The sequence below is a fragment of the Panicum hallii genome, chromosome 5 (assembly GCF_002211085.1).
Source record: "Panicum hallii strain FIL2 chromosome 5, PHallii_v3.1, whole genome shotgun sequence".
NCBI classification, from domain to species: domain Eukaryota; kingdom Viridiplantae; phylum Streptophyta; class Magnoliopsida; order Poales; family Poaceae; genus Panicum; species Panicum hallii.
In genome coordinates, this window is record NC_038046.1 from 53,041,177 (window position 1) to 53,060,509 (window position 19,333).

A 19,333-nucleotide genomic window follows, 5' to 3' on the forward strand; every position below is an offset into this window, starting at 1 on the left:
AGAGATACGCATGCGACGAGTGGAAGGATCATAACAACGATAACCCTTATGCTCAGGACTATATCCTAGAAAAACACATTCAGCCGACTGAGCTGTCAACTTAGTTCGCTCACGAGATGGAAGCAAAACATAGCAGGTACATCCAAACACCCGAAGATGATCATAGCAAGGAGGATTGCCAAAAAGAACTTCACCAGGACACTTACCAGATAGTTTGGATGACGGTTGTCTATTAATAAGATAAACAGATGTTGAGACCGCTTCCCCCCAAAAGTGAGAGGGAACAAAGGAGGCAATTAGAAGAGTCCGAGCAGTTTCAATGATATGGCGATGTTTGCGTTCAGCTACACCATTTTGAGGATGAGCTCCAGGGCAGGAGAGCTGAGGAAGAGTGCCTTCAGAAACCAGAAACTGGCGAAAAAGATCAGACATATATTCTCCACCAGAGTCAGAACGAAAAATTTTGATAGAGGTGGAAAATTGAGTATGAACCATGCGAGTAAAAGACTGATAAATAGAATATAATTGGGACCGGTGTTTCATAAAGTAGAGCCAAGTGTATCGAGAGTGATCATCAACGAAGATATCATAATATCTGTGGCCACCTTTAGTAGCAAAAGGAGCTGGGCCCCATACATCTGAGTGAATAAGATCAAAGGGTTTAGCAGAGTGAGAGACACTAGAAGGATAGGGAAGTTGAATCTGTTTTCCAAGCTTACAACCCTTACAATGAAAGTTAGACTCGACAGATGTATGACCTAAATAGCCCTGATGTACTAATGTGGACAAGCGAGACCCGCAGAGATGACCAAGTCGATGATGCCACTTCGTGAAGGATGATGGAGATGATGATGAAACAGATGACACACGAGCATCGGAAGAAGGAAGACGCAAGGTGTCCAAAATGTAGAGGTTAGAAGTACCTCTACGGCGATGGCCAGTCCCAAGCACAATCCCTGTTTGACGATCCTGAACAAAACAGGATGAGTCATCAAATCCAATAAAACAATTATGATCAGCAATTTGGCCCACTGAAAGAAGATTCATGGACAACTTAGGTACAAAGGAGACATCAGGGACAGAAAATTTGGTATTATAAAGAGAACCCCGGTGAGTAATATAACAGAATGTACCATCAGCTGTCTGAATAGAGGCACCGTCAGTGATTGGCTTGCAAGTAACCAACTGAGACTGATCAGATGTCACGTGAAAGGAGGCCCCGGAATCAAGAACCCAAGCCGGCTGAGAGGCATCAACAGATGAAGCAGCAGCAACAGAGACAGAACCATCTCGAGCAGTAGAAGAGGTACCACGGCCACGAGCAGCACGAGAAGCTCGACGGGCACGATACTCAGTTAGCTTCTCAGGATATGCAGAAAAACAATTTGCCGATAGATGAGTAGTCTTGCCACAATGCTTACATGGCTCTGAAGATGTACCTCTAGGTACAGTGATCCGCTGAGAGGCTGCCAGCACACTATGGGGCATTGTCACAGTGGATAAAGAAGACATGGACTGCAGGCGTGTCTCTTCAGCAAGTAATTCAGCCAAGGCTTGGTCCATGGTTAAAGTAGATGAATTATGAAGCAGCCGAGTACGAATGGAATCAAATTCTGGCTTCACTCCCATGACAAAACGATATGTCAGAAATTTTTCAATGAATTTGTGGGCTGGGCAGTCGGCTGTTGTGCACTCATTCACCATGGAAGTCAATGAACCCATCAAACGGTCATAAGCAGAATAATAGTCATCAATAGACATATCACCTTGCTCAATGACATGAATTTGCTGCATGAGATTATGGAGAAGAGAAGAGCACCACTGCCCTGAACATAACGCTGCTTTAGAGCAGACCATATTTGCTTAGCTGTTTTAAACTTTCTGAGACTCATAATCATGGACTGTTTAATGCTATTAACCATGGCAGCCATCACCTTCCCATCATTGATTTGCCATGTGGTGATAATACTAGCATTATTGCCATCAGACTTAGGTGGATCATCAGTGAGGTGGGAGTAAAGACCATGACCTCTCAGAGTAGTTTCAACACAAAAGGACTACTCCGGATAATTGGAACCATCAAGAGTGATATTAATAACAATGGGACTGATTTGAGCCATGGAGAAGAGAGCAGGGCAGTAGCACACTCCCAGAACAGAGCAGAACCACGTGTGGACGGCCTGGATCCAGCTGCAGACGGGAAGCAGATGATGTAGCCCACCAGCAGGCAGCAGCAGACGAGCAGAGGATGCAGCCAACTAGCAGGCAGCAGCAGCAGCTCGTGCGGACGGACGGAGGCACGAGTGGCGGAACGGCGCGTCCGCGACGAGCGGAGGTGCCGGTCTGCGACGGGTGGAGCGGCACAACCTCGACGGGTGGAGGGGCCGGTCCGTGACGGGCAGGCGGCGGATGATAGGGCCGCGACGGGCGGCGGACAGGAGGGTCGAGCGGTGGACAGGAGGGCCGCGACAGGCAGCCCCCGCGCGCGGCGCCCTGAGCTCGGCGCGTGCACGGGAGGCAGCTAGCGGACGGCGGCGGGCCAAAGAAAACCGGATCGGGTGGATGCGGAGGTGACGCGCGCACGGGAGGCAGCTAGCGGACGGCGGCGGGCCAAAGAAAACCGGATCGGGTGGATGTGGAGGTGACGCTCCTCACCCTAACCCTACCTGCTCTGATTCCATGTTACCGTGGATGAGGGACGGCTCCCAATAGTGGAGTCTTGTGTATATGTGTAGAGAAGATGCAGAGAAGAATATGGGCCATGGGCCTAAAGTAAAGTGAACAGCTGCTTAACAATTTTTACGTAAAATTGATAGTGTAAGGAAATATATACATGACACTGTAGGTGAAAAGAGTCAAAGCCTGTATGCCCCTATCTAAGTACACTTATGAAGCACATACTTAAACAATTATGACTACCTTAGCATTACACACAGCAAGCTAGATTTTTTTTTTCTTGAACACGCACTGCCTGCTAGATTCCTATTCTTATGTTCTGTATCGACTGCAGTTTGATTTGTCTTGCCACACCAGGGACTGAATATTGAAAGACATTAAGGGTCCGTTCGGATGTAGATAATGGAGGGTTTGGCATTGAATTGGGTTCAATACCAAATCAGACTACTTTTGGAAATCGACTCAATACGAAAGCAATTGTTTGGATGTGGATGAAATTGATAGATGGAATTCAACTGGGTAGAAAATACCAATTCGTGTTTGGTGTGCATACTGTCCAATTTGGAATCGACCAACTCCTCTCCACCACTCCTCCGTGCGCAAGGGCTCTGGCAATTGAGCTTGGGACTCGCCCACAGCCATCTCCTCTTCTTTATCGTGACCGAGCGAAGGCGTGCACGGTGGAGTGGCTGCCCGCGCGAGGGGGGCGACGTGAGGGGCGGGCGGTGACCGGTGGAGGGGCTGTGCGAGGGGCCGGCGGCGCCTGGCGGAGGGGCGGCGCGAGGGGCTGTGCGAGGAGCTGGCGGAGGGGTGGCGTGAGGGTCCGGCGGCGCCCGCGGAGGGGCTGCGTGAGGGTCCGGCGGCTCCCGTGAGAGACGGAGAGACGCGAGAAAGACACAAGGAAGACGATTGCAGGACAATACAGAGGAAGGGAGGTCGGAATTGCAGGAGAGCGGGTGGCTGTACAGCGAATACCGCTCGGTATTGGGCTGAGTTTCCAATACCAATACCTAATCCATCCAAACACCTGATATTAGGTGTACCCAATACCAATTCTAAATTCTGGGCTTCAATATCTACATCCAAACTGGGTGTAACATTTTAGAATTCTGGCAAGTCACAAGTCACGTTTTTTAGTATCCACAAGCACATTTAGCTGTTTTACAAAACATCGCTCCCCACTCACTTTTCCTGGCTGCACTTTTCTATCACCTCTGAATTGCATTGTTTTTCTTTTTTTGCTTGGTTTAAATTACTAACTTTTAGAATTGGGAGAACTAAGTTTTGAATGCTTGATGCCATGATGTTGTCCATAAGCTAGTGATTTCTAGTTGTTACCATACTTAATATACTTCATTGTTTTCAATTTGTAATGCCCTATATTGTTGATGTAACTTTTATAGGTGCAAGAAATGTTTGGTTATAGTTCGTCTGAGCCAAAGAATTTCGTTGAACATTGTAGCTCATGGCTTCTGCCTTTCCTTATTCTAAGGGGTGATGCTGCTGACCTAAATTGGATATCGAAGGTGAATGTTTACTGTTATTCCAGAAGGACTAGTTAGTACTGAGGTAGCATCATCTTAAAATTACATGATACACCTCTTTCCTGTTAAAGAATATTTCAGAGACTTAAGTATGTTTTTTATTCAATCATATTTCTCTGAATAAGTTTCACCATGCTTTTTACAACTCCTGTGTTTAGGGTGCTGTCTCCATGCTTTAATCCTATCTATATAATTTGTGGCTCAGATTTTATCGCAGCCTTTGTCTGTCATTATCAAGAGATACTTTGTTCCAATCTTTGGATTGTCCATTGCTGCCAGATGTGGCACAGGGCCAGAGAAGGACTTAGCAGAAACTGCCTTATGTGAATCGCTTTTGCAGCTTGGGGAAATTTCTGAGCTTGAGCGTGATGATCTCATTAAAAAACATATGGTATGCTGCTTGAGTAGAACATCTTGTATTTTATCTTGTATATGTCATCATATCTTGGAAGTATTTTAACCACCCAAAAATAATGTTATATGCTGCATCATATTTCTGTGACACTGAAGTGGCACTATTTATGATCCTTTTTTTGATTATGGTGTTGTACTGTTCCATTGATATGGTAGTAATTTACTATTCAAAAGTAGCAAGTAGAACAGAACTTTTGGAATTGTTGAGGTCATTCTGGGCCTGCGAATCAGGATAGCCAAATCTTCATAGCTACTAGGATAATATTATTCTGGCCGTTGACATCTATCATCGTTGAAAATTACTGACTAAAAGTGTAAAACGGAAGTTTCAAGAATGGATGATCTTTGCATTACCACAAAGGCATAAATTGTGCTCAATGCTGGTGTATTCTTGATTCGTTGTTTTCATTCTTAATTATGATATGGTTGGCTTTCATACTGTCAGAACTTCCTGGTGTTTTTTTATTATCTACGATTGTGTAAAGCTGTTTCAAGCTTTGACCTCTTATTGTATTCATTCTTCTATTTTTAGGTTTCAATTGTTGCCTTTTTGCTCTCAGTTTCATCATCTGCTCATGGGCCACAATTCCCATATTTCTCCAAGGAGATTGTTGCACTTTCACTGAAAACGGTTGTTGATGGATTTGTGGATACCATGTACATCCTCATTCATTGGTCCTGTGCATTTCTAATAGCTACATTACATTTTAATGCAATGAACTGTAGTTTCATGACTGATTTCACTTTTCAGGGATGATGATTTGGCTAACACAGTTGTTATTGATAAAATTAATATATTCCGTGCTGACAGAGTATTTAAGGTATTCTGTTTTATTTCTCAATACGGAATCTCCAAAGGATAATGCATCTCTAGCCCCTAGATGCTGCAATGCCTTTTATCTTCTGTTGTAAGTATAAGGTTTCCAAAAACTGATATCATATATGCAGGTACTAATGCTGTTATTGAATCAAGGAAATAGCAAAATATGAGAAAATTAAGAATAGAAAATGAAATTAATATAATATTTGTCTTACTAGCGTCCACCAGAAAACCAGATGTAACAACTAACAAGCCTTATTAATGCTTCCACTGGGTACTGGAATTTACCCCAAAACTGAAAAGTGGGACCCTATTTAGGGTGCGTTTGGCACTGCTCTGAACCTGCTCCCCGCCGCTCTAGCTCCAGCTTCACGCCTCTCCAGCCGCTGTAGCACCTCGAATAGCCTGTTTGTTGGCGCTTCCTTGTGGCTCCAGCTCCGCCAGGCCCGCAGTGGATCTAACGAGCAGCAAATCGAGCTTCTCCTTCCATGAATCGACCTCATCGAGCAGCAAATCAAGCGGCCGCCGGGCGGGGCAAGCGGCCACCGGTCCTACGGGCGAGGGTGGGTGGCGCCGGGCGTGGCAAGCGAGCAGTAGGCCTGCAGGCGGGGGCGAGCAGCCGCCGGGTGTGGGGAAGCGAGCGGCGGGCTTGCAGTGGGCCACGAGTGGCTGCCGGACCTCTGAGTAGGGGATGAGCGGCGCCCTGGCATGGGGGAGCGAGCGGCGGCCCTGCAGGCGGAGGCGGGCTGGTGCGCGAGTGGACAGATGCGGGGTGCGGAAGAGAATCGGTGGGGAGCAAGTTTTTTCCGCTCCCCACTCGACGTGAAATCAGGTGGATCGATTCTGCCCGATTCAAGGGAGGAGCCGGTGCCATTTTTCCCGTTTGGCAGCGCTCCGTGGAATCTGGCGCGGAGCGAAGCGGAGGGAGCGCTGCCAAACGGTCGCTTACTGGTGGGAATGCGTGACAAGATTTAGACTTCATAGTTTAGTTGATGTTAGGCTTGGTTACATAGACAACTTCCCGTTGAGCAGTTCGCCAGTTACTTTGTGTTTCTTAAATATAATTGTTCATATCTTGTAAGTTACATGGATGTATGTAGGTGATTCTTTTGCAGTGTCCTTGCTGTGCCTTAAAATTATTTTTTTATCTGGTACAAAAAGGGGATATAGAAGAATCCATCTATACATATGACCAGACAGGCCTAGTTCAAAGCAAAGATTAGATGGAAATAGCTATACAGCAGACTGTATGACAGCAGTGTTGTGTGGGTCTGGTGTGAACCTCATCCCTACTTCAAACCTATCATACAGTTTGATTGTACAGTCTGGTCACATGTTGCCCCACACAGTAATACTGGTAGTACAACTCTATTGTGTGTATAGCTATTTCTGATATGTAATTGTCATAAAAGATAGATCATACTTTAATGATAAACTCAGAACAATGAAATGAAATTTCTTCGTATAAGATTCAATAATAATTGCTAGTTGCATATCCATTGTTATCCAATTTGTTTCTATACTTATATGTTTGCCGGATTCATTGCTGTATTTGTATGATTTGCTTTCACCGCGATTAGAATACTAAACACATTTTGTTCTCTCTTAGAAAATGAATCTTTCATAATTTTTCAGCATCTATTGGTATATTTGTGGGTATAGGGTGTTTTCCTTACTGTCTCTTATTTATTCTCACAAACATTGTGGCAATAAATATTATGTTCTTGTCCGTACCCTGCTGGTGCTCATGAATACTACAAAGATACATGCATGCAATTTCTGTGGCGTTGTTCTGTGATTGTGACTAAGTTCCATCTGTCCGCTTAATTTCATGCAGTTCCTACTGGCAATACATCAGCATGTTGCAGATGCTTGCCATCCCAGGCACATGTGTCATCGGCTTTGCGCAATTGAAGTTTTGATAGATGTACTTGGACACAGAGTGGTTCTTGAGAGCACTTGCTTGTGAGTGTTTCTTTATCTGTTTCCTGTTTAAATATTTGTGCCAGTTGATTGCAAGATATTTGCTGATTTGGCAGTTAGTACAACAACTATGCAATTACCTGCCTAAACAAACACGTAGCAGCTACCCTGGTAAAAAAATCAACAAATGCAAGCCCCCCTCCCCTGCACATTTTATGTTGTTCCTCTATAATTCTGGTCATGTTAACAGCCATCGGAAATATGCTGTTCAGTGCTTTCTGAGGACAAGTAACTTGCCATATAATAGCATTTATTTTTTCTATGTTCTAATTTCTACCTTAGTTCAACTTTATTTTCAGTGAGCTAGTGCCATCCTATGAGCTTTAGTTTAATGACTTACTAGTGCTTTCAGAGTAATGATTATCATTTTTGAAAGATAAGCAAGAACACTTTCCTCTGTAAAAAAAATATCATCTTAGCAGGTCCCGCTCTTCTGTTTTCCTTTTCTTTATTACAAGCAGATTAATATAAAAATATGTGCAGTTATTAATTGCCGTATTATACGGCGCATTGTAACTATGTGTTAGAGATAATTGTGGGTTTATCTGGTCTTATTTTCATCTGAACGTTTGAGATATTGTATGTTTCAACTGCAGCTATATTATCTGTATAGTGGGGAACTACGTCCAGCAAAAACCATTGCAAGGCCAATGCTGTAATATTTTGTCTAAATTGTTGGCTTCTTTTGATGGAAATTCCTCTGCTGGAACTGTGGAAGTGCTTGGCAGGCAGCTTCAGGTGGATTTCACAAACAGTTCTCCGATATCAATTCTATTTGATGAACTTCTGATTACTGGTGCTTCCAACTGAACTGTTACAGGTCGTAGTTCCGAAGTTGATCACTGCTTGCCTAACTAATGAAAAAGAAGAAAGAAGTGGTACTGCAGATTCATCAGGGCTTCTTTCTTTACTTCGGCACTTGACAGTGGATGCTGATCCTCTGCTTTATGATTACATAAGAGTATGCTTCATCTCCTCTATGTATCTAATTGCATTCTTACTGTTAGCTGTGTGTTATTCTTTTCATTAGCTGATGATCGTTTTCCTTATCGATTTATTTTGTTCTCAATGTCTTTGCAGGAGTTAGAACCACTTCCTGATCTTGATTGCTTGAAAGATATACGAGAGTTTCACACTTCACTTTTTGCCTCCTATGCTTCGAGAGATCAATTCTTAAAGGTTTCTCTTGTTATTATTTTCTTATTTTTATTTCTAATGTTCATTATGAGCTGATTCATTACTTCTGACTTCCTCTAGTTTGTTAATAGGGCTCCTTATTTGCCACCGGAACTATTCTTGTTGAGGTGATATTTACTTAATCGTCTCTGCATTTAGTGCTTCTTAAAATGCGCTCTGTCAACTGGAGATGTGCAAATTATGTTTTTTCTTTACCATTTTTCTAATATCACTTCTTTCACGTTGTTCTTGTACTTTCAGTCTTCGTATGTATCACAGCAAGCTATTGTTGGGAGATATCATCGGTAGAAGTGATCCTTCTGCTGCTGATATAGACATAGTTAGCTGCTGGTGCCGCGACCCAGATATTGTTTCTGCTGTATGGACTCTTGTTGATCTTTGTAGTTCATCTCCTGTAGCAAATGAAGCTTCTCCGATGGTTGCTGATTTTATCTCTAGGGTGTGCTTTCAGTCTGTCCTTTCTCATGCTGCAGTATGTTGTTTATGTGCATTTTTCTCTTCTCAGTCATTTGATTTCATTAATGTTGATACAGGCTGGCTTGTCTGATGCACATCAAGTAATATTCCATCTGCCAACCCTTACTCAAAAGCATCCTGTACAATTACATATTGGCTCTTCTTCCAAGGATGATAAATTGTGCTCGGACTATGGTATTTCTGATGATATTCTAGTTGACCTTCTGAAACTCTTGAAGACTTATTTATCTGATGAATCTGTAGAAATAATAGATGCTGCTTCACAAACATTGAGGGTATGTATCAAATTGTGCATTTCCTGTTAATTGTTGAGCAAAGTTCTGACGAATACTTTGCATCAATGTCACCGCACCATTTTAGGCCTTCATACCACTTTAGAATAACCTTTTCTTTCAGCTTGTACATAAAAATGTATCTAATCAAATGTGTGGTATGGTGATTTAATGTGCACCAACACCACGTTGAGTAGTGTCATATAAATTAGCATCCCTAGAATGCCATATACTGTAGGTACACAAACCCTCTTCTGATCAGCTTATAGTTTTGAGTTTTTTTTTTTTTACCCTTTGAGCATTTAATGTGTGTGTTGGAACTGAAACATTTTCTTTCTCAAACACGCAGGAGAATTGTGTGTCATTGCAATAAGAAGATAGAATTGTTTGTTACAGCTGTCCTTCCTGTTTCTAGATTTACACTCGTGCCTGTTTTAAATTTCATGAATGACCAGAGCCTATGTGCTATTCTCTGCTGGCTGCTAAAGCACCTTACCCATTGGTGCCGGTATGGCACTGGATTGAAACCTTGAGTGCTCATTCATTTGGTGTCTGAAATAAATTTTTCATTACTGATATTCTATACATGTGATCCTGCATGATTGATCCTAAGCTTGGTCACACAGGTAGAATTGAAAAAAAAGATGTGCCCTCGAGTCACTTTTGTGTTGGTTGTAGGGGGGTTTACATGTTTTTCGAGGCCTGGGGTCGTGCGATGGCACCGAGGCTGATGATCAGCAGAAACCAGAGTTGATAAAACATCTAGCTAGAAGGGCTGTAGCCTAACAAGATTAATTTATTCTTCTTGTTTTAATTCAAAGGGAGATATATGGCATAATATTCTTCCATTTTCTAGTACACTTATACATTGACTTGCCTCATAGGACTAGTACTCCTATTCTACTATCCCCGAAATATCTACAATAGCGAAACTTGTTCCACATGTTGCTCAGTTTGAACTTACGTGCGTGAACATGTTGAACACCTTGTTGCTTGTGTTCTAAGTTGATCTGCTATTCCCTGTTATTTCTCCTTTTTGGTTAAGGATGGCAACGACGCGGGTTCGGATCGGGTGGAGTGTCTGGGCACCCAAAACCAAAACCCGAACTTAAAACCCGAATCCACCCTGAACACCGATTCGGGTGAAAATCCATCCCCAAAACTGAAACCCACGGATACCCGAAACCTGATTGGATACCCGAAACCCGCTTTGTATGGCAACATAGTAAGGGCAATAAGTACTTTCTATAAACATATACATGATATATATAACATTCACATGTATAAACAAGAGGCAATAAATAGTAAATAATTTCCTGAGTCAACTTAGAATAAATTTAATAGTCTAAGTAAACAAAGTTATTATTAGTATACTATAAAACATGAGTTTTTATTCCAAACGTATATCCATTGGGTATCCACAGGTGAAAAACCAAACCTGAAACCGAACCCGATAGGTTTCGGGGCCCCGAACCCTAAAACCGTGGGTGAGAAATCATCCCCGAACCCAAACCCGCTAGATCCGAAACCCGCGGATATCCGACCTGAAACCGAACCATTGCCATCCTTACCTTTGGTCATGCCGATTCCATTTAGGAGCCATCAATTAAAGACAAATACAGTGAACCAATAGCTATCAAAAAATTATCATTCATTGACCAATCCTAATTCCCACCATCCTAGCCTTCAACCCTAAATTCTTGTTTTACGCAAAGGAACTACTGAGAGGAAATGTTTTGAATGCTCTTATTTGAAAAATATACCTGGAAAGGTTTCTGGTTCCTCTGCCTGTTACTTTTTTTGGATGAAGCAGAATCATTATGTTTCACAAAGTACTCTTGTATTTTAGAATTTTAAATTGAAGGGCTTCTTTTTTTGGTTCTAGGCATCAGTATCCTGCAATTCCTTTAATATCATTTTTTGTGCACAGGGTATTCTGTCAACAGCAAAGGGGCTCAATGCTCTGCAGAGCCTTGATTCTCTTGATAGGTCTTTACTGATGGTATGCATGAATTTCTGTATCTCATTTGTTTTGTTAATTGCATTCTTTTCCTTTAATCTTGTTTCTGCTCCAAAATTGCTGCACATGCAGGTTCATTCTAGAGGTGTAAACATCCAGATAGTTGAACAGAGTATATTGGGCATGGAGAAGTATTCTGGTGGTGAGTGATAGTTTTGAAGCGTGATATATTGGTGCTTTGTGTTTTAATTTCCTCAGTGACATTAGTTTTTCTACAGCACAATTGTATGCATATGACATAAAAGTTTGCTATCTTTGTTTCGCTACACTACAGAAAAGTAGCCTCCTAAATGCATGTTTGAAGATCTATGCCAGATGTACCAAAATAAAATATCCACCCATATATTGAGAATTGAAATTTGTTGAGAATATCTTGTAAAGAAAAGTTTGACTGATTGCTATTTATGTCAAGGTAAAATACATTCTGCATTTTCCACTGGAGATTGGAGACTATAGTTGGTTACAGGTTGCACGAGGAGTTTATAATTTTGAAAAACTTGCGATTTGTACTCTGCTGATCTCCATAGACGATGGATATTTATAATCAAAGTGCTCTCTATTCAGCTATTGGTACACACACCAAATTTCATGGGTTGTTCATCTGTACATTAGAATACCAAAGAACAAGCTGTCCCTCCTGCACTGTTTAGGAATTTGTGGCTCTATATAATCTGCAGAATTTTGGTCTTGATACTTTGTATTAACATAACTTTGATTTTCTACATCAATGAAGAGACTTATGTAAAGGTGCATCAGATATATATTTTGAAAATTGGCCATTTTTATAGGTGGAGGATATTTGTGTTATCAAGCCATTTATTCCAGATTAAGTTAAATTGCTTTTCGTTTTCGGTTCTGTAGTTTCACTTGAAGATTCAGACACGTGGCAAACTGATGGTCGAACTTACAAGCAATGGTTGTGCACCTTAGTGAGCTCACTCATTTGCCATTGCGATGACATCATCTTGAGGTATCACGAAAGTGATCACAACACTGACCAAAGCTTAAATATTATACTCTTCAATAAAACCGTAAGTTGTTCCCTTATTTACATCTATATTCTTCTTATAGACTTTGCAGGAGTCTTGTTTTTCTCAAAGTTAAGGCTGCTGAGCTTTTGTTTGCAAGCACTCTCGTAAACATCGCTGGCAATGTTGATTCCAATGCTGCCATCTGCAGACTAATTTCAACCAAGGTTTGTTAGATCCGAATATACTCCCACTGTCCACAAATATAATGGATTTGGCGATTTTTATGAAAGATTAAAGGGGATAGTAAAGACTCACATGCCCCATGTTAATGCCCTAGGGCGAGCTCCTGATTGACTCGATTAAAGGCTAAATTAATGCCTTAAGGCCTGAATACCTTATATTTGTGGACAAAATTTGAACCCTAGAATCCCTTATATTTGTGAATGGAAGGAGTATTTGTTACTTCAAAGTTACAATTAAGGGTTAATCTCAATCAATTGATGATCTGGAATGTTCTGTAGGCTGAGGAAATAATTTTTTCTGACTCCAATGATTCGCTGAAGTCAATCCAGCTGTTTTTGGATGCACTGAATGTCATTAGATCCTTTTATGTTGCTGAAAAATCCAGAACTTGCCCTTCTAATACTCTCAAGGTATGCTGTTACTGTTGATTTCTAATGAAGTGATATGATGCGTTTTATATTTGTGTTGCATATTTGTATTGCATATAGCGTTTCACAGTGAATCAGTTGCTTAAATGATCTATTTCTTGTACCACAATCAAATGTGAAGTTGTAGATGCCCTTAAAAAAATGTGAAGTTGTAGATGCCCTTAAAAAAATGTGAAGTCGTAGGTTCATTTAAAATTTAATATGAAATTGATGTGAGCATCAACAAGACATCATTGTACTCCTGACATGTTTTACACCAAGGAGGAAATATAAAACTCATCTGTGATACTTTCTTGTTATGACCTTTTGAGGTTTGACTATTTTCTAGGAGAACCCTTTTGATTCTTTTTGGTATACTCAGCACTTTCTAATGACCCTCTCTGTTAGGAAAGGGGCATATGTAACCTTTTTACATCATACAGAGACCGGGTAATATTTGTAATGGTATTATTAGTTGTCACTACCTTAACCTAGATGTCTATTTGCCAATTTACCTAAGAACAACATTCTGAACTTGAGACAGTTGTTTCTCTTGGTTTCACCTTTTGAAATCCTTTTGATCTTCACAGGATGGTAGATCCGTTAGATCAAAAAGTCGGTCACCAGCAACAACTACATCATCGTCATGGAAGAAGGCAAGCATTCTGCTCACAATTTAGTTTTTATTCCAGTAATGAGCATAGCACATTTAATTAAGACTTCTGCGCATGTTCTCTACAATCATGCAAGGGTATGGGCCATCCATGTTTTAAGGGATACACCAAGTTGTCTGGGATATAGCTATCCATTTTGCCTAATTACTCTTTCAATGGTAGCCTGATAGACGACATGTCCATCAACAGCGAGACGCATAGTCGCATACAGGGACTTTGTCAATTTAAGATCAGTTGCCGTATTGCCTTCTAGACATTTAAAGGGGTCAGGTGTGCGAGTGTTCATATGATGACTGTGCATCCGTTCATGTTAGCATTCACATAAGATTATATTTGTGGCAAATTTATGTTGCCTGGCTGCTGCTAACTTGTAGACAAGTTATCCTGTTGTGTTGTTTCTTTCAATGTTGTTACTGGGGTCCACCACAGCCTATGAATCACCGAGACTTCACTAACCCTGCCGTACCTGTATCCGATGCTTGCGTATCAGATACTTCGATACTTCGATACTCCGATACTCTCTCTATACTACCACTGTGTTATTTTTCAAACCCACGTATCGCCGTATCGCTGTACTCGTATCGCGTATCGGTGATACATAGACCACAGCAATGTCTGATATTCCAAAAAAATAATCTGATGAGACTTCTCATGCATATATAAGGCTAGACTCTCTGACGGGTGGCATAGAATACTTACTCCGCTCTCAAATAGTTGTTTTAGAATGCATGCGGTCAATAAATACGTTGACCACTGATACACAAAAAAATTATGATTTGGCCCATGAAATTGGTGCTAGTAGATTTATTATGGACATACATGTTTGACCATTTGCTTGTCATCTAGAGAAAAAAGGTTATGAGAAGTGATTGCCAAATATGAAAATTGGAGGCTCTATTGATGTAAACAACTAGTTTTGTTGAACGTCCCAACTGACTAGCAAAAGGAGATCAGAGGCAAAATCCTTATATGGTGCGCACACATTGGGAGTAGTAGCAGTGTGTGCTTGTCACGATGCTGTCGGAAGAAGCGTGTGCAGCGCTGCACGTAGACAGAGATGGAGAAGAAGAGAGGGGTTAGGGTTTTCAGGGTTTGGAGTTGTCGGGATGTATCCATAGCCACTGGGCTTAGAGTTAGGGCCTGGGGCGGCGGCGGTGGAGGGCGGCATGGCAAGGCTGCGAGAGCGCCTCCAGACAGGGTGGTCAAGGACAGCTGGTTGGCCGTGCCATCGGCAGGGCCGAGGAGTGCTTAGGTGTGCGGCGCGGGGATGGGGGGACTTGACGATGGACAGGAGGAATAAGAGAGGACTTAAGTTGGAAGAAGAAATAAATGATCAATGAAGGTGGAGGAGAGGAGGAAGAAGAACAGGAGATCTGCTGCTTCGGTAACTGCTAGAGGATAGCGACTCGCGCACGCTAAGGGGGTCCTATTACCTTTCTCTTGTATGGAGTCTTAATGTCTTATTCGTACATGCATGTGCTATATTCCTATGTCAATTGACAGATGCAAACTAATGTTTGTTTCTTTATAGCTCTGGTGCTATAATTGTAGTTAGGAAGATTTTCTGCATACAATGTCCATTTTCTAACATGTTTATTCTCTAGGTGTACTGGCTTTCAGTTGATTATCTTGTTGCTGCCAGAGCCGCTAGTGTAAGTGTGCTCCCTTTTCAGCTACTATCAATTTTTATCTGCCGATTCATTTTGGTTTTTGTTTCCTGTATTATTATATGCCGTTCTCAACATATTATAGCTCATCACATGTCTATATACTTTCCATTGAACTTATTTTTTGAAACTAAGGGACCCCTAAGTTCTACACTGATATTCCTATTCTTTTTTTAAACTTATGCCTGGATCATTGGGAACCTTGATGCTGTTTTGTGGGAGTTTGATATTTAGTGGTCAACCACTAGATAGCTAACTGGCGGTCAGTTTGCTTTTTTAATATTTGTTGGATTCCCCACAGGGCTTGCTCCCTGTTTTGGCTTTTATGGTCCCGCACCACCAATACTCATGTGTTTTACATCCCTTTTTTTTTCCTCGAACTCTGCAGGAGAACTGCCTGTTATTTTATTAAGGAGAAGAGAAATAAAGTACAAAAAAGGTCAGGAGGGATGTCCTGACCCAAACACACTAACACACACCATAATTCTAACAAAAAAGTTATACAACGCGCCCCACACCACCTTAAAGTGACCAAACCAGCGAGAGCTAAGAATTCTGTGTGAGCGCCCAGGACAGCAGATTTGCAAGTCCTTTTGCACCGGCCATACACCAAAGGGAGCCCTTGTTGGTGCACTCCCACTAAAACCAGTCACATCTGTGTTTTGAGAGCTCCCATGTGATGAGAGTGACAAGAGTGTGAAAACCTTTGCTGACCTTCTTCTGGACTTGTTTGGTACCACACCACCAACTGGAAAAGCAGGCAGTGTCCAATCTCGGTGTCAGCTGCCCTAAACCCACATCCTGCAACTCTATATGAACCAAACCTGTCTCGCAAATACATAAGACACAAGAATATGCTGGATATCCTCATCCGCTTGATCACATAGAAGACACGGAGCAGGGTGGGGGAAGGCAACGCTTAGCTAAGCAATCCGCGGACCATCACCTATTCATGACTGCAAGCCATAGAAAAAATTTCAACGCTGCAAGGACCATGTCTTCCAGATATGACGCCAAGGTGCAAATCTGGCCACATCAGAGAAGAAAGCCTTATAAGCAGATTTGCAGGTGTATTGACCAGTCCTAGATAACTTCCACACATGCTCATCTTGCAGCCCCGGCTGTTGCACCACCCCCTCAACCAGGTCCCCATAATTTTCAAATAGTCAACCAGCACTTGCACAGTAATATGACCCTGACCCACTGACGGTTCTGCAGAGCTTGATCAATAGTTTGCTGCTTGATAGCCTTCAATCTCTGAGGACGAAAGCTGGGTGCCACCCCAGAAACTGTCTGTCCATTCAGCCAATGATCCGTACAAAACATATTGCCGTTTCCATCCCCTACAATAGAATCAGCATCCATCTGGAAGAGCTCCTGGGCTTTGCTGGGGACCTGCACCTGCAATCTAGCCCACAGACGTTCAGGATCTGTCTTATCTAGCCACAACCAACGAATAAGGAGAGACCAGCCCATAATTTCTGGATTGTGAATACCCAATCCGCCATGCTCAATTGGTTGACAGACCCTTGGCCAGGAAACAAGACAGTTACCACCATTAGCTTTCTCTTGTCCTTTCCATAAAAATCCATGCTGTATCTTATCAATTGCTTTAATGGGCCATTTAGGCAGATCCAAAAATTACAAGGAAGATAGGGGTCGCAATGAGTACAGTGCGAAACATTATGAGACAACCAGCACCTGTTGTATTTAGCTGATGGGCACTGTGAAATGTGGCCATTTGCCACAGGATACCGCAATCATTAGAATAATATTTCCTGCTATGTAACTGAAGGAACTCCTATGGAAGGAACACTGGTAACACACAAAAGAAATAAGCCTTCACTTCTGGCAAACACTGATGATCAACTGATAGACAATACATGATGGATCTCCTGTGGGATCTAAAATGTTCTTTGTGGTTTGACTTGAAGCTTATCATCTGCAGCCTGATCGAGTTGCAGCAACAATAGCAAAATGCTTGCACTTTAGGCTTATTTTTTTTTCAAGTCGGACTCTTATCTAATCTGAATAGAAAAAAAACTACTTATGATTGTGTTGACGGTGGCTTCTGAATCTTCACAGAGATGCTCATGTGACTTCACTGCACTAATGTATGTCGAACTTTGGTGTGAGGAACAATTCAACAGGCTGGCAATAGGACCTCCAGATTTTTCACATGAAGAGTCGGTGAGCCCTCTTTTTCATGCCTCCATTGTTTAAGATTTATGTGTTTGATTTACCTCTGTCATTTTGTCACTTGTTGATTTATAATTTTCACTTTTTTCAGCTGCCACCACATGTTGGTTTGTTGATTGCTGCATTTACTCGCATAAATGAACCCGACAGCATTTATGGGATCACACTAGCCAATGAGGTTGTCTTTAAACTGTTGTTTTGTTAATTTTCATATTTATATTTATGCATGAGCACTGGTCATGCTTAAGGTGGCTATGGACATTTCTGCTGGCACGTTTTCTGTTATAACCTTTCATGCATCCCCTACAAATTGGGATATTTGCAGCCTGCAAAGCTAGGAAACTATGCTTCTTGTTTCTAAATTTTCATCAGATATGTTTTACGATTAGAAAGTTATGCATCTAAAACTTGGCTGTTATTTTTGCTGTCCCATTGCAGATAACATCTCAGATCATCAGATACGAGCACGAAGGTGAATGGAGTAGCGCTCTTGAATATTATGATTTACTCGTAAGGTCATCGCCAATGGAGCATCTTGGCAATTTAACGGGTTCGCTGATGACTGGACCATCTGCTTTTAGAGCAGAAGATAAGATGCTGAACTGGAAAATGCACAAAGGTCTGATGAGATCCTTGCAGAAAACTGGATGTAGTCATGTGCTAGATGTCTACTGTGAAGGTTTAACGCACCAAAAAGGGTCTCTTCAACAAGATGCAGAGTTCATTGATATACAAGTTAGTGTAGTATGTCTCGCATGACATAGTTATATTATATTACCATTTGTTATTAATTCGTTCCATGTTTTATCATGTACCGTGCAGTATGAAGCTGCTTGGAGGGCAGGAAACTGGGATTTCTCCTTTTTCATTCCATATTCATCTCATTCTTCCACCCGCACCCAAAGTTATTGTCTCTTCAATGAAAATTTACACAGGTTCATAATTTCCATTAACACTTTATTTGAAATCAACATTCTTTACACTTTTGAGCTGAAACAAGGGCAAAAGTATCTGTAGCATTGTGTTGAATTTAAAGTTCTATTAACTAATTATTGATCAAGCCAATGGACCTTCTAGAATAAAATTAACTGAGGACTTTAAGCGTCAGTTAACTGACATTCCAGACAGGCTCGGGGACCAAGTATAATTTTTGTAATTACTAGAAAATATTCATATTTTTGGTGTCATTATCATTCTCATCATAAAAAAGTCGCCCTATTCTTAAGATAGAATATTTGTAGACATTAAGCTTTAAGCATTACTCTCCAGAAGCTATATCATAAAGTGCATGGCTGTTTCTTATCTATAATTTCCTATTTTAAAACTCATTCATTATTTCATGTCTGTAGGAAATTGTTCTTGAAACATGCACAAAGAAATGTGATTATTTATTTCTGGGTTACAAGAAAAGTTATATGTTATTTTATTAAATTTCTGCAGTCTAGTTCTGAGGACAGAAGCTTACTAAGTCCTAAAACTACAGTAGCGAAATTTTATTTTATTTAGTCTCAACAATCTACTTCTGTGAGGACCAAAACTGGCTGGGCTAGGCAAATGCGGTTAATGTTCTTCATTTTGATCATGTATAGGAACCTGCTAGGTAGCTTCTAATATTGTTGACTTATTTGGTAAATGCTTCAGTTGCTTAAGATCTCTGGAGAATGGTGATTCTGAGGAGTTCCATGCAAAACTTTCTCGAGCCAAGATGGTACTGTTCAGAACTTCTGTGGCCATAAGTTGAAATTTTTGTGGATGTTATTTTAAAATGT

At 41.4% G+C, this 19,333-nt stretch overlaps 2 protein-coding genes across 2 annotated transcripts in view; one reads left to right on the forward strand and one right to left on the reverse strand.

The window, feature by feature from the left end:
* The window catches only part of LOC112891756 (serine/threonine-protein kinase ATM), a 56,657-nt gene that overhangs the window by 19,957 nt on the left and 17,367 nt on the right, over positions 1-19,333 (forward strand). The window contains exons 30-52 of the mRNA XM_025958700.1: positions 4,080-4,202; positions 4,426-4,611; positions 5,167-5,291; positions 5,386-5,455; positions 7,292-7,419; positions 8,034-8,175; positions 8,258-8,398; positions 8,518-8,616; positions 8,695-8,741; positions 8,875-9,073; positions 9,168-9,386; positions 11,314-11,385; positions 11,476-11,545; positions 12,265-12,373; positions 12,475-12,598; positions 12,896-13,027; positions 13,615-13,680; positions 15,303-15,350; positions 17,451-17,555; positions 17,656-17,742; positions 18,003-18,299; positions 18,387-18,499; positions 19,206-19,272. Of these exons, the coding sequence (XP_025814485.1) occupies positions 4,080-4,202; positions 4,426-4,611; positions 5,167-5,291; positions 5,386-5,455; positions 7,292-7,419; positions 8,034-8,175; positions 8,258-8,398; positions 8,518-8,616; positions 8,695-8,741; positions 8,875-9,073; positions 9,168-9,386; positions 11,314-11,385; positions 11,476-11,545; positions 12,265-12,373; positions 12,475-12,598; positions 12,896-13,027; positions 13,615-13,680; positions 15,303-15,350; positions 17,451-17,555; positions 17,656-17,742; positions 18,003-18,299; positions 18,387-18,499; positions 19,206-19,272 (2,769 nt within the window). The remainder of the gene's footprint in view (positions 1-4,079; positions 4,203-4,425; positions 4,612-5,166; positions 5,292-5,385; positions 5,456-7,291; positions 7,420-8,033; positions 8,176-8,257; positions 8,399-8,517; positions 8,617-8,694; positions 8,742-8,874; positions 9,074-9,167; positions 9,387-11,313; positions 11,386-11,475; positions 11,546-12,264; positions 12,374-12,474; positions 12,599-12,895; positions 13,028-13,614; positions 13,681-15,302; positions 15,351-17,450; positions 17,556-17,655; positions 17,743-18,002; positions 18,300-18,386; positions 18,500-19,205; positions 19,273-19,333) is intronic.
* Positions 29-1,813, reverse strand: LOC112891759. Its single transcript, XM_025958702.1, has 2 exons — positions 1,134-1,813; positions 29-969 (listed from the first exon to the last, which is right to left on the reverse strand). Exons 1-2 carry the CDS (start codon positions 1,792-1,794, stop codon positions 926-928), a joined length of 705 nt encoding a protein of 234 aa, XP_025814487.1. The 5' UTR covers positions 1,795-1,813; the 3' UTR covers positions 29-925.

Coding starts and splice junctions, on each gene's coding strand:
- LOC112891759 (XM_025958702.1), bottom strand. CDS start 1,794: ATGCAGCAAATTCATGTCATTGAGCAAGGTGATATGTCTATTGATGAC. Junction 970..1,133: donor CTCTATTCAGACAGCTGATG/GTACATTCTGTT, acceptor TGTTTTGTTCAG/GATCGTCAAACAGGGATTGT.